The 13,670-nt window shown below is 42.9% G+C and overlaps 1 protein-coding gene across 2 annotated transcripts in view; it reads left to right on the top strand.

The window, feature by feature from the left end:
• Positions 1–12,257, top strand: part of LOC105929903 (myosin-10) — a 76,256-nt gene extending 63,999 nt beyond the window's left edge. For both annotated transcript variants that reach the window (XM_036148385.1, XM_012867834.3), the window contains 20 exons: positions 350–556; positions 714–851; positions 1,004–1,127; positions 1,224–1,395; positions 2,993–3,205; positions 3,282–3,426; positions 3,521–3,727; positions 5,218–5,322; positions 5,414–5,566; positions 5,651–5,899; positions 6,748–6,960; positions 7,051–7,263; positions 7,385–7,546; positions 7,628–7,756; positions 7,908–7,996; positions 8,248–8,371; positions 8,540–8,748; positions 8,828–8,936; positions 9,037–9,209; positions 10,362–12,257. In XM_036148385.1, coding sequence (XP_036004278.1) covers positions 350–556; positions 714–851; positions 1,004–1,127; positions 1,224–1,395; positions 2,993–3,205; positions 3,282–3,426; positions 3,521–3,727; positions 5,218–5,322; positions 5,414–5,566; positions 5,651–5,899; positions 6,748–6,960; positions 7,051–7,263; positions 7,385–7,546; positions 7,628–7,756; positions 7,908–7,996; positions 8,248–8,371; positions 8,540–8,748; positions 8,828–8,936; positions 9,037–9,209; positions 10,362–10,515 — 3,288 coding nt within the window. In that variant the 3' untranslated portion in view covers positions 10,516–12,257. The remainder of the gene's footprint in view (positions 1–349; positions 557–713; positions 852–1,003; positions 1,128–1,223; positions 1,396–2,992; positions 3,206–3,281; positions 3,427–3,520; positions 3,728–5,217; positions 5,323–5,413; positions 5,567–5,650; positions 5,900–6,747; positions 6,961–7,050; positions 7,264–7,384; positions 7,547–7,627; positions 7,757–7,907; positions 7,997–8,247; positions 8,372–8,539; positions 8,749–8,827; positions 8,937–9,036; positions 9,210–10,361) is intronic.
• The last annotated feature ends 1,413 nt before the right edge of the window (positions 12,258–13,670 follow it).

Below are 13,670 nucleotides of genomic sequence, written 5' to 3'. Positions count from 1 at the left end.
GTTAAGTGCACAGCAAACCTCCACATGTGGGCTCAATTTATTATTTAAGTGACTTCAGGAGGGGGTTGTTTGTTCTGGATTTCATTTATGGATATCAGAGTAAAAGGGACTGAATACAAATGCAGATAAGACTTATTAGATTATTATTGCTAAACCATTGTCCTCACAGTTCACAATTATACATTACTTTGTGTTGATTTATCACCTAAAAATGTGTTGCTAGTGAAACACACTAAAGTAGCTGGTTGTGATGTAACAAACTGTGGAAAGGTTTGAGAGGCACGAATGCTATTAATGCTCTACTACTGTACCGTGCTGATCAGAGGGATGAACACTATTTTCTGTGCAGCTACTGGAGGAGAAGAACATCCTTGCGGAGCAGCTGCAGGCAGAAACGGAGCTGTTTGCAGAGGCAGAGGAGATGAGAGCTCGGCTGGCATCCAAAAAGCAAGAGCTGGAGGAGATCCTGCATGACCTGGAGTCCAGGCTGGAGGAAGAAGAGGAGAGGGGTCAGGGACTGCAGAACGAGAAGAAGAAGATGCAGTCCCACATCCAGGTTTGTGTCCAAGAGTTTTGGACGTGGGTGGGTAGCAAAGTTCTGGAGTAGCTTGTCAGGCACAATGAAAGCTATGCGGTTCGGGGTAATGAATAACTAAATAATAAAATTGCTCGTTGCTTGTTGTAATTGCGTTTGCTGTAATTTATGTTTGTAGGACCTGGAAGAACAGCTGGATGAGGAGGAGGGTGCAAGGCAGAAACTGCAGCTGGAGAAGGTCACAGCTGAAGCTAAGATGAAGAAGTATGAAGAGGATATCTTACTGCTGGAGGACCAGAACTCCAAGTTCCTGAAGGTCAGACAGACTGATAGGCCACAGTTGGATATAAAAATATCTTTACTCTGAACTTTTTTTTTCTAAAGAGAAAATTCTCAGGTTTTTCAGCTCAACCTTTTAGGCTTTTACTGCAAAGCTCAGTTTATGCTGACCTCTCTGTGCTTCATCAGGAGAAGAAGCTGCTTGAAGACAGAATCAACGAAATGACACTGATGTTAGCTGAAGAGGAGGAGAAAGCCAAAAATTTGGGAAAGATGAGGAACAAGCAAGAGATGATGATGGTGGACCTGGAGGGTAAATGACCGACCTGAATGACAAAGCAGAGGCGAGAGAAATTCAACTTTTAATTTCTTACTATTAATCCCCTGTACGGTTTTAATCCATCTTTAGAGAGACTGAAGAAAGAGGAGAAAACCCGTCAGGAGCTGGAGAAGGCCAAGAGGAAGCTGGATGGAGAGACGTCCGACTTCCAGGACCAAATAGGCGAGCTCCAGTCCCAGATCGACGAGCTTAAAGTTCAGCTGAGCAAGAAGGAGGAGGAACAGCAGATGATGCAAACCAGGTGGGAGAGACAATGACACCATCAGACAGAAATTAGACCCTGGACATACAAAGACTTTTGCCAATACGTTTCAGAAAAGCACCCTTTAATTAACATTCTAATTTTAAAACAATAAAAAAAGAAATCACAATTTAACTGTTTGTTCAGTTTGAGCAGTTTTATTATATGGAACAGAAACAATATTTTGCTGTGCTTTACTATGTTCTCAAATTGGCATTATTTTAAGGCACATGTGTGGAAAACTGTAGGAATCGACAGCTTAGCGAAACAGCACACAGTCGCCACCCAGTGGTAACTTGGTATAACAACAAGAGTTTATTTCTGTCAACTCAATGGCCTTGGTTTATTATGCCTGTGTATAAGAAAAGAGAAAAATACATTTTCACACTCATTTCAGGATCGATCAATGTGGATGTAAGCGCCAGGTTTCAGATTATTTACACAGTTAAGCACAAAACAGAAAAGTCAGTTTTTAGTTTATAGAAGTGTTAACATGATAGAATAGTATGCATTGGTAGATTGCATAAACGTTACACGGACTATGCAAGGTTTTGTCAATTCAATTACTTAAATAGTCTGAGAGATTTAATTCAATTGATTGTTATTTATATAGCGGCAACTCACAACACAGGTCATCTCAATGCACTTTACAAAGTCAATTTTATTAAATCACACAGCATTTATGCAAAACACATTAAAATTCTTAGCTTAGATAGTAATTCTACTAGACAAAAATGGCTAAACCAAAAAAGGAAATTCACCATGTGATTATAAAGCCAAAATCTAGAGCCAACCTAAGGAGGAGAATTTGGTTGCATACAGTCGTAACATTGCAGGAGCTTTGTATGCGGCGGTCTTTGGACACTGGGACCATTCAGAGATGCTCGCATTTGAACAGGCAATGGTGAAGAGCTCCTTTAAGGGAATTGAAGGAGAGGGGGGTTGGCCTTGAATCACATGAAAGGAATCTGTTGTACATGTGTGAGAAAAAAAGTTGTGACAAGCCTTTTGACCTGCGATAGTTCTGCACAATTCTGCCCTAGACAGTTGGATGTAATTTGGAGCTCAGCAACTAGATAAACCAATATCAGCCATCAGCACATTATCCAGCATTTCTAAAACGAGGCTGTTAAAAATTGTTTAGTATGAATGCTGTTTAACTAAGTAAGGAATTGTTGTAAAACATTAGCAGAGCACATTTGTTTAATGATTTATTTGTGAAGTATTGTTTGTTTTTCAGCGAGTCAATCTTCTGCTGTTACTCCATCACTTTAAAATCTGAGAAAAAGTTTGCTCTTTTCCTGTCTTGCCTTTATCAGTGACACAAATTCTGTGGATGAGGTCTCCAAAACTACTGATAGGGGTGTGGTAACTAAAAAAAAGCGGTTGTCCGCAGCCACCAGAACTACCACTGGTAGTGTAAATCACAAATGTCTTGTTATCATTTCTGTACCCAACTCTCAACCAGTTTTTGATAAATGGGGGCCGCTGTGTTTTCTAAAAAGGGTTTACCCAAAGGTTTACATCATTTACATTGATGCAAAACCTGGGTCTCTTTACCTATTTATTTTTTTTCATCATTGTCAATTCTTAAAAGAGGGGAAGAAGAGATCAACCAGAAGAACAACGCTCTGAAGCAGATCAGGGAGCTGCAGGCTCAGCTGTCTGAGCTGCAGGAGGACCTCGAGTCAGAGAAGCAGGCTAGAAACAAGGCTGAGAAACTCAAGAGGGATCTGAGCGAGGAGCTGGAGGCCCTGAAGACGGAACTGGAAGACACCCTGGACACGACTGCAGCACAGCAGGAGCTCAGGTACGTTCTCCACATTCTCTTCCCTGCTTCTCGTCGGTGGTGAGGCTTCTGCAGACTCCGTTTCTGCTCTGTGCAGGACCAAGCGTGAGCAGGAGGTGGCAGAGCTGAAGAAAGCAATTGAGGAGGAAACTAAAAACCACGAAGCTCAGATTCAGGAGATGAGACAAAGACACGCGACCGCCTTGGAGGATCTGTCTGAGCAGCTTGAGCAGGCCAAGAGGGTACGAGACCTTATATTACACTTTTATCGATCTACTGTACCCAGATAGCCTTGCTTTGGTATTTAACAGCACAGATGTTTTGATTTTTGTCTAGTTCAAGGCTAACCTGGAGAAGACCAAGCAGAGCCAAGAGAGCGCCAACAAGGAGCTGACCAATGAGGTGAAAACCTTACAGCAGGCGAAGACAGAGTCCGAACACAAGAGGAAGAAGCTGGAGGGTCAGCTGCAGGAGGTCATGGCCCGGCTCACAGAGGGGGAGCGGGCCAAAGGGGAGCTGGCTGAACGCACGCACAGGCTGCAGGTGACTGACTCATCTCTGTAGCTTCATTTACAAAGATTCCTCTCTTCTTCTCACCAATAGAGGGCTTCTGTGTTTTGACATGACCCTGACAATTCAGATCGAAATATAATTCAGTGCAGTTCCAGCAGACAGAACTCAAATAAAAGGTTGTTCTCTTTCATGATAAAATTCAGCGGAACGTCTTTTAACTCAGAGACTCGGGTTTCAGAGGATCTCGGCATAGCTTTGTCCTACACTGACCTCTGTGTGGGTGGCACGTCGCAGAGCAGGAGACATCACAAGGACAGACAAGAAACTGCGCACGGCAATATATTCTCTCTTTCATCGTGAACGTCTTTGTAGAGGGTACAAATCATTTGAAACTTTTAAGGGGAAGATTTATCAGATCAGCAAAATAAGGGGCTCAGGTTATAATAGAGTTTTGCAAATCGGGCACACAAGTGAACGCCGTGATTTTAACAAAAATTGGCTTCACAAAACACAGGCACATGGCTCCATGGCTAACATTAGGTGTACAGCTGAAATAAAATCGCATAAAGCAAATATCAGCATACCAGGCTCAGTATGAACGGTGATCTGCCTCGACCGACTGGGGTTAGAGAAGACAGAACAGAGACACAACAAGAGAGACAAACAAGCACAGAAGCACACATTGATCCAGTAATCTGTTCTACATTAGATGGTAATAGCCGGTGATCTGTCTTCCCTGGATGATGTCACAGCTAACAGAACGCCAGACCAGGTGTACCTACTATGAAGAAAAAAGAGAGAGAACAAAAAGATAAAAGCTGAAATGACAACACAAGCAATGCAAAACTGGAGAACAGTTGGAGAACTCAGTAGAGTGAGAAAAATAGACCCTGATGTTCTCCAGTAGCCTAAGCCTATAGCAGCATAACTATAGAGGTAGCTCAGGGTAACATGAGCCACTCTAACTATAAGCTTTGTCAAAAAGGAAAGTTTTAAGATTAGTCTTAAAAGTAGACAGGGTGTCTGCCTCACAGACCAAAACTGGGAGTTGGTTCCACAGGAGAGGAGCCTGATAGCTAAAGGATCTGCCTCCCATTCTACTTTTAGAGACTCTAGGAACCACCAGCAGACCTGCAGTCTGAGAGTGAAGTGCTCTGTTAGGAACATACGGGGTAATCAGAGCTCTGATATATGATGGAGCTTGATTATTAAGGGCTTTATACGTTAGAAGGAGAATTTTAAATTCTATTATTGATTTAACAGGAAGTCAATGAAGGGAAGCTAAAATTGGAGAAATATGATCCCTCTTGGTTAATCATTCAATCCATCAAATTCACCTATATTGACTAGTTTTTATTACCAACGTTGAAATCAAAACACTAATTTCCTGGATTTTACCCAAACTGATAAAGAGCTCTGATTTATTTATATATTAATTTTAATAGATTTTCATTTCTGAGTTAAGGTTCTAAAGGAATTTACTAAAAAAAGCTATCCCTTGTCTGAATCTCTCCATACAGACTGAACTAGACAATGTGTCCGCCTTGCTGGAAGATGCAGAGAGGAAGGGCATCAAGATGGCCAAAGATGTTGCTGGATTAGAGAGTCAGCTGCAAGACACTCAGGTAAAGTTTAGTAGTTCGGATTATCTGCCAAGTAAATTTTTCTTGAATTCTTCCTTTTTAACTGGCAGCCGTCCCTTTCATGTTTATGTAGGAGCTTCTCCAGGAGGAGACCCGCCAGAAACTGAACCTGAGCGGTCGTGTTCGCCAGCTGGAGGAGGAGAAGGCCGCTCTGCAGGAGCAACAGGAGGAGGACGAGGAGGCACGCAAGAATCTGGAGAAACAGCTGTTGACTGTACAGGCTCAGGTAGGATGTGGGATTTCTCGCCAGTGTTTCACCAACATGCTGATTATGTTTGTTAGGCCTCTGATGGCGTGTACGTGTTTGCAGCTGTCAGAGAGCAAAAAGAAGCTCGAGGACGATGTTGGAACCATCGAGAGCCTGGAGGAGGCAAAGAAGAAACTGCAAAAGGATCTGGAGCTGTCCAACCAGCGTCTGGAAGAGAAGACGATCGCTTTCGAGAAGATGGAGAAGACAAAGACTCGTCTTCAGCAGGAACTGGACGACATCACGGTGGACTTGGATCATCAGAGACAGATCGTCTCCAACCTAGAGAAGAAACAGAAGAAGTTTGACCAGGTTAGCAAGCGTCAGACCATGGATTCCCTGCAGGGTTTTATACAAGGCTACAAAGTTACAGTTGTTAAAATGTTTCACATTACGGCCACACACTTTGATAGGGTTGTGATTATATTGGAATTTTCTTTAATATCTTTTCTTTACAAAAACGAGGCTGTTGAAACCTTTTGTCAAAGATTCTTTTCACATAAAAGTCTGAAAAGTGTAGCATGCAATTTTACTTGAGGGCAAAATTAACATTTTTGTGGTTTAAAGTTAACTACGCATTGCTTGGCCATACCACGGGTGAATCATGGTGGTGGCAGCGTGACGCTGTGAGGATGTTTCCCTTTAGTAGGGGCATCAGCGTTGATGGAAAGATGAGTGGGGCAAAAAAAAAAAAAACAGAAGAAAAGGCTCCACAGCCTGAAACGAAGGTGGAGTTTCCCCTTCCAGTTGGATAATGAAACTAAACATACATTAAGAGATAGAATTTAACAATTTAATTAAAACCTACTCATATGTTGGAATAGCCTAGTCAAGGTTTTGACATAAATACGATTCAGAATCTGTGGCAAGACTTCACAGACGCTCTCCATCCAATCTGACGGAGAGAATACACTAGATGTGCAAAGCTGGTAGAAACATTCTTCAAAGGCCTTGCACCAGTATTTGCAGCAAATGATGAGGGGAATGGTTAAAAATGCTATCTCTATAGAAATGGTCTCCTGTGTAAAGGGGTTTGGCATAGATGTGTATTTTAAATAACAGAAATCTCTCATCTTCTTTTGCATTCTTTTGAAATTTCAAAACTCGTACATGCTGAATGTAATTTGCACTGTAACTACAAAGCCTGATGTCGTTTGCAGATGCTGGCTGAGGAGAAGAGCATCTCCGCTCGTTATGCTGAGGAGCGAGACCGTGCAGAAGCTGAGGCCAGAGAGAAGGACACCAAGGCTCTGTCCATGACCAGAGCTCTGGACGAGGCCCTGGAGGCCAAAGAGGAGCTGGAGAGGGTTAACAAGCAGCTCCGAGCTGAAATGGAAGACCTGATGAGCTCAAAGGACGACGTTGGCAAGAATGTGAGCCTCGCCAACGCTGATAGCTTATTGCACGTGTGTTCGTTTTTGTCCCTTTGTTTTGCATTTTCGCAATTGCTGTGTATTTTGCAGGTGCACGAGCTGGAGAAGTCCAAGCGCACTCTGGAGCAGCAGGTGGAGGAGATGAAGACCCAGCTGGAGGAGCTGGAGGACGAGCTGCAGGCCACAGAGGACGCCAAGCTGCGTCTGGAGGTCAACATGCAGGCCATGAAGGCGCAGTACGAGAGAGACCTCCAGGGCCGGGACGATCAGAATGATGAGAAGAAAAGAGCCCTGGTCAAGCAGGTGCCGAATTTATTCCAAGATTCCTGCTAATCGAGTAAAAAATATCCTCTAATTAACCACAAATCCCACGTACACCTTCCCTTAATCCCTTTGTGTTGGCTTCCATGGCCTCTTGCTGCAGGTGCGAGAAATGGAAGCAGAGCTGGAGGATGAAAGAAAGCAGAGAGCTTTGGCTGTAGCTGCTAAAAAGAAGCTGGAGTTGGACTTAAAGGATATAGAGGGCCACATAGAAGGAGCCAACAAGGCTCGGGACGAAGCCATCAAGCAACTACGCAAGATACAGGTGATGATTTTATCCACGTGTCACCGAGCTGCAAGTGATACGTTCTTAAGCGCTTCTAACAGGCATTTTGTCCCCTTACAGGCTCAAATGAAAGACTATCAGAGGGAGCTGGAGGACACGCGAGCCTCCAGAGACGATATTTTTGCCTTGTCCAAGGAGACGGAGAAGAAGCTCAAAAGCCTGGAGGCGGAAATAGTTCAGCTGCATGAGGTCAGGGCAGCCTCTCGTTCAGGAAGTTCTGCAGTGCCCTTTTTATTTATTTATTTTTTTTGCTCGTCTTGTCGAAATGTTGTTAAATTGGTCTTTCTTTGTGTTGATGCGACAGACATGAGAGCTACAAAATCCCTTTTGTGCTTCACAGGACCTGGCAGCCTCTGAAAGGGGGCGGCGTCACGCTGAGCAAGAACGAGACGAGCTGCAGGACGAGATCTCGAACAGCACTTCTGGGAAGTAAGTGGACCATATGATAATTGTTTTTTTTTTGTCCGTATCACTGTTTTTGGAAAAGTTTCCATGATTTGTTACATGGCATTGCCCTACCCCAGTGCAGCCTGTGAGCAGCTGGGCTTTTACTTTGAAAATCATGGCTTATATGGCTCTTTGTCCTGGAAAATATCTGGAAATATCTGCAATACCCCAAAAACAAAGCTTTTTAAGATCAATTGAATTTTTTTTCACCTCTTTTTTTTCTTCTTTGCCAGGGCTGCCCTGATGGATGAGAAGAGGAGGCTGGAGGCTCGAATCGCCCAGCTGGAGGAGGAGCTGGAGGAGGAACAGGGGAACATGGAGCTGCTCAATGACCGCTTCAGGAAAACCAACATGCAGGTAGGAAGTTTGGAGCTGTAATCTAATTACTGATCCTCCTGATTCTTCTCTGTGTTTATTGCGATAAACGTTAACCAAATTATTTTAAAGAATACCTTATTGTCCAGCCTGCTCTGGTTCTTACCTCTTCTTTTCCCCGTCCTGTGTCCTTATCTTCCTTTTGTTCAGGTGGACACCTTGACTACAGAGCTGAGTGTGGAGCGCAGCGCGGCACAAAAGAGCGAAAATGCCCGGCAGCAGTTGGAGCGCCAAAACAAGGACCTGCGTGCCAAACTGAGCGAGCTGGAGGGGTCGGTGAAAAGCAGGTTCAAGGCCTTCATCGCCGCTCTGGAGGCCAAGATAGCACAGCTGGAGGAACAGCTGGAGCAAGAAGCCAGGTGGGCCAAATTATAGCTCCGCCTTTCTCCGACTGAGGAGTGATCTAGTCAGCAAGGGTAAATCTGTTCCTCTCTGAAGGGAGCGGGCGGCAGCCAACAAGATAGTGAGAAGAACAGAGAAGAAGCTGAAAGAGGTCTGCATGCAGGTGGAGGATGAACGTCGCCACGGCGATCAGTTTAAAGAGCAAGTATGTCCGCCTCCGGTTCTAGTGCTCCTGCGATGGGGTTGTATCATCATTTCTTGCTGCCATGAGCCTCACGTGTTTATTTTCTCGTCCCCGTGGGAAGCTGGAGAAGGCTAACTCCCGCATGAAGCAGCTGAAGCGGCAGCTGGAGGAGGCGGAGGAGGAGGCCACCAGGGCCAACGCCTCCCGCAGAAAGCTGCAGAGGGAGCTCGATGACGCCACCGAGGCCAGCGAGGGTCTGAGCCGGGAGGTTCACACGCTCAAGAACCGTCTCAGGTGATGTGGAATGCTCAAAAGCAATCATCTGTCACTGTTTCTATCTGCAGAACAGTTTAAAGAGTTGCTTCTGCCTGCATTGGATTTGGTGTAAAATGTGCAGCCAGTGGCAATTTACTGTGTGATTCCACCGCGGGGGATCCCAAACCGTGTCATTAATGCTACTCACAGGATTCCTACACAGGATTACAAGGTCCAGGGAAGTGTGGAGAAAAAAAAAGCTGAGAATGGAAAAAAGTTTCAGATTTTATTCCTAATTCCAAAGCAATAAAAATAAATAAAACAGATTTTCTAAAATATAATGGTCTCTTTACATTGATGAATGTTGGATTTTGCACACCACAGCTGGAGTTGGTATCCAACTCATTGATTATTTCGAGTTACTAACAGATAAACACACACACACAGGTTAAAAAGATGAATAGAGCCATTTTATGGTTATTATTTGGCTACAGATCCACCAATCAATCAGCCAGAGATGGGCAATTTTCCTTTAATCAGCTTTGATCAGTAATCAGCCGTACAAATGCGGAAATATCTGAATCATAAGTCTGATTCGTTTTCTACTGAATGGATGCATCAAAACTTCAAACGCCCACTTCTCTCTGTCTACAACTTTATCTACCAACAGCGTGTTTGATGCACTTTCAATGAAGATCATATAGTTAAGGGGCACATGCTTTGATGCAATAAATATAAAATCTTATAATCCCTTGGATGTTGGATTCTACCTCTATCACTTTGGTCCTACGAGAAAATTTTAAGTGCTTTATAAATAAAGTTGGAAGTTGGATATCAGACAGCCAGCAACACTTTTTTTCTTGTCGTTAAAATGCATAATAGGTGAGAACTCAACTGATGCAGCTAATTTATTTTTAGGTCGTATTACCATCATACAACCAGTTTGGAACGCTTAGTTGGCACCGTCCCCCCAATATTTACCCAATGTTTTAGGGTAAATCTGAAAGTACTGCCTTCCTGGTTTCCGGGTTAAATTTCTCCTCTGCTCATCTGTTTTTTTTTATCCTGGTAAATACAGTGGAAAAGAAGCAGGGTACCAATGAACCCCAAAAACCGTCTTGGTTCCTTTTTCTATGCTCCTGCCTCCATGCCACAACCCTATCTTTACCTCCACTCCTCTTCCTCCCACAGACGTGGCGGCCCCATAACCTTCTCCACCAGTCGCTCAGGCCGACGCGCCCTGCAGGTAGAGGGAACCTCCTTGGACCTCCTGTCAGACGACGAGCTGGAAAACAAGATCACTGACAACAACGCCAATGAGACCCCAGCTCCCCCGCAGGAGTAGAGGAACCTGTCGTCTCTCCTTTATGCATATCTCTAAGCCGCAACAATCATTCAGACTTTACCTATGGGGAGCTTCTTATTCCTTCACTTCTGAGTTTCAGTGAATTTTCCAACTCCTCTGTTGATATTTCCCAAATTATACACCATGTAATTTCAATCAGAACCCCTTTTATTTCTCACATTATCACATATCTCTTATCCTTAGTAGACACCAGCAGTTGTACCCCCAACGCCCTCATTATCGCTCTTCTAAAGTTTATTTTACCCTGCCGTGTTAGGTGCAGAGCTATAAGCAAAATGTTAGAAATACGAAACCCTGCTTGTATACAGAGGGTGCACAAGTTAGTGGGTGATAAATATTGTCAGCCGGACCAGTGATCAGCTGTTCAACACGCTCTCAAACGACACGCCAACAGCGCTGCAAAACGAGAAAATGATTAGAAGGGAGCAGGTTGTGATACAGCGCCTTGCAAAAGTATTTGGGAAAACATTAAACTTCGCCCCCTTTTTTCACATTACAGCTACAAACATCAGTGTTTGTTTGCTGGGATTTTATGTGATAGCAACACAAAGTAGCACGGAAGTGTGAAGTTGAAGGGAACTGACACATAATTTTTACTGGATCAATGCTTCGTAGAGGCTTTGGCTGCAATTACAGCTTCAGATCTTTTGGGGGCATGTCTCTTCCAGCTTTGCATGTGGACAGAATAAGGATTTTTGCCCATTCCTCTTTACAAAACTGTTCTGAACTGGATTTATTTTACCGGGACAGTTTAACACACAGTTATTCTTTGATGTAAACCACTCAGTTGATGTTCTGGCTGCATGTATATAGGAGCATCTCCCCATCAACTCTGACCAGCCCACCTGTCTCTGCTGAAGAAAACAACCTTCACAGCATGATGTTGCCATCACCTTGTTTCAGACAAACCTCCTGACAACCAACTTCCAGAATGATGTGCAGCGTTGCACTGGATTGTATTCCGGGGCGTCAGAGTAAAAGAGGCTGGATAAAAACGTACTCTGCACTTCTCAGATTTTCATTTGTAAAAAGTTGTGAAAACCAAGATTCATTTTGATTCCGGTTTCAATTATGCGCAAATATATATGTTGATCTATCACATAAAATCCCAATAAAACAAACTCAGCCTTGTTCTGTTAAGGTAACAAAATGTGAAAATGTTCAAAGGCTGTTAATTAATACCTTTGTCAGGCATTGTATAAACAAACATCATCATGAGTTTATTTAGTCATTGACTCACTTTATCCAGTTGGAGCATCTTGTGAATTTGTGTTTTTCTGTCAGTTGAGCTGTAATTGAATAGTATTGTATCGGTTCTCAGCTAGGATTGCTTGCTTTCACATGAGTATGGACTGTGACTCTATGCTGCCTTGTTGCCTCAGTGCTACACATTTTTTGCTCTTTTCTCTAAAGCTCGACAGTAGGTCAGTGTTGACTCGAACCTGTTCAGTGTGAGTGCTAAAAACGGCAATCATGCCCATGTTATTGCGCTTATTTTTCCTTCTTCTTCTGTGCCTTTTTCATATTCCCGAAGCAGCACATCCATTTGTACCACATATATATTTCATATATGGAACCATGTATAATGTCATGAAGGTATTTTCTTAAAAATATCATAAATTTGCATATTTAATGAAACATTAGTTGCAACCCAGTGAATGTCTTCCTTCAGCAGTGTATGTTGCCTTTATAAATGATACGTCAGCAGTGTAGAGATCTTTGTTGAAGGGTGCTATGACTTTTCTTATTGATAGCTTTTGTACTTTTTGAGTTAAGATATGAAAACAGTCCAATAGGTATTAACTGTATTTACATCTCTGCTATTGTTTACAATGCAAACCACATTCATACACCAATCTGCTCAGTATTGCACAATGATCCCCTACACGTCTGCTCTTTATCACGACAAGTACAGTTAGGAAGTTATTATGAGTCACAACGGCAGCCACATTTATTGGCATCGCTGGTAAAGACACGTAAAAGCCTTAAAATAAAGTATTATTTTATTACAATGATATAATCTCACATTGAAACATTTTGAAGTACTTAACTTTTAGGTTGAGTACATTTAATCACTGGAGTAAAAAGTTCATTTTGACAGAAAATTGGTTGTAGGGCCTCCTAAAGATCCGATAAAGTAAAAGTGAATAAAAATAATCCTCACCATATTTTATTATCATTACAATTTTATCATTAAAGCAATTTTTAAAAACCTTTTTAAGTTGATCAGAGTTCATGCAGAATTACCCCCAGAGTCCACATCCTGAGAGCAGTTTCCACATTCTCTCTGACTGCTACAAACGCCACGGTCGACGGTCCCGCTCTCCGTCGTTCTCCGTCAAATTACAAACGACTCCAATGTTCCGGTCCCTCGGGTTCCAGCCGGGTCAGGCTCCACAATTGCAATCGTAGCGAACAGGAAAAAGAACGTCAACAACCTTTGCTTTGTCAAAGTTAAATGGTGTAAATAGGGATAGTTAACCTCAAATGAAATAATTGTTTTAAATATTCATAATAATATGAACTATATTATTCAAATATCAGATGCAAACCACTCTTCTCGCACCAAATAAGGAAGCACATTTGTCATTTCAACATTTAAATTTGCATTCTGCTTGTAACGAGGATGATCGCACGTACGCTGCTTGCGCTCCAAGAGACTTTGGAGGGGAGACAGACGGAGTAACCGTGGCTGTAGTAGGCTTTGGTTTTCAGGGAGTTGTGGAGGTGGTCTGGAACGGAACGGACACCTGCAGGAGCGGAGGATGTGAAATTACGGGGTTAGAGTCATACAAATATTAGATGATCTGACATGGGACTGAGGTCTTTTTTTTTTACAGCCATTTCTGTCCTACCATCACAAACATAAACAATTGGAGTTTACAAAAAGGTTACTGGGACTTAATTTGTTTGACAGTAAACACTCCAGGTGGATATTGCATGAAACAAAGGATGGTAATGGAGAAAATAACTTTATGGCCACTGTTCAGCACAGTGGAGGGTCTGTGATGCTTTGGGTCCGTTTATTTTAGTTAAGAGTTATTTGGATCCATGAACTCCATGTTGTGCCAGCAGATTTTACACATCTGGATAATAATCCACAGCAGTTCAACACAAATTGTTCACCAGGCAAA

Source organism: Fundulus heteroclitus, chromosome 16 (assembly GCF_011125445.2).
Source record: "Fundulus heteroclitus isolate FHET01 chromosome 16, MU-UCD_Fhet_4.1, whole genome shotgun sequence".
Classification (NCBI taxonomy): domain Eukaryota; kingdom Metazoa; phylum Chordata; class Actinopteri; order Cyprinodontiformes; family Fundulidae; genus Fundulus; species Fundulus heteroclitus.
This window is presented reverse-complemented; position numbering and strand designations above follow the sequence as displayed.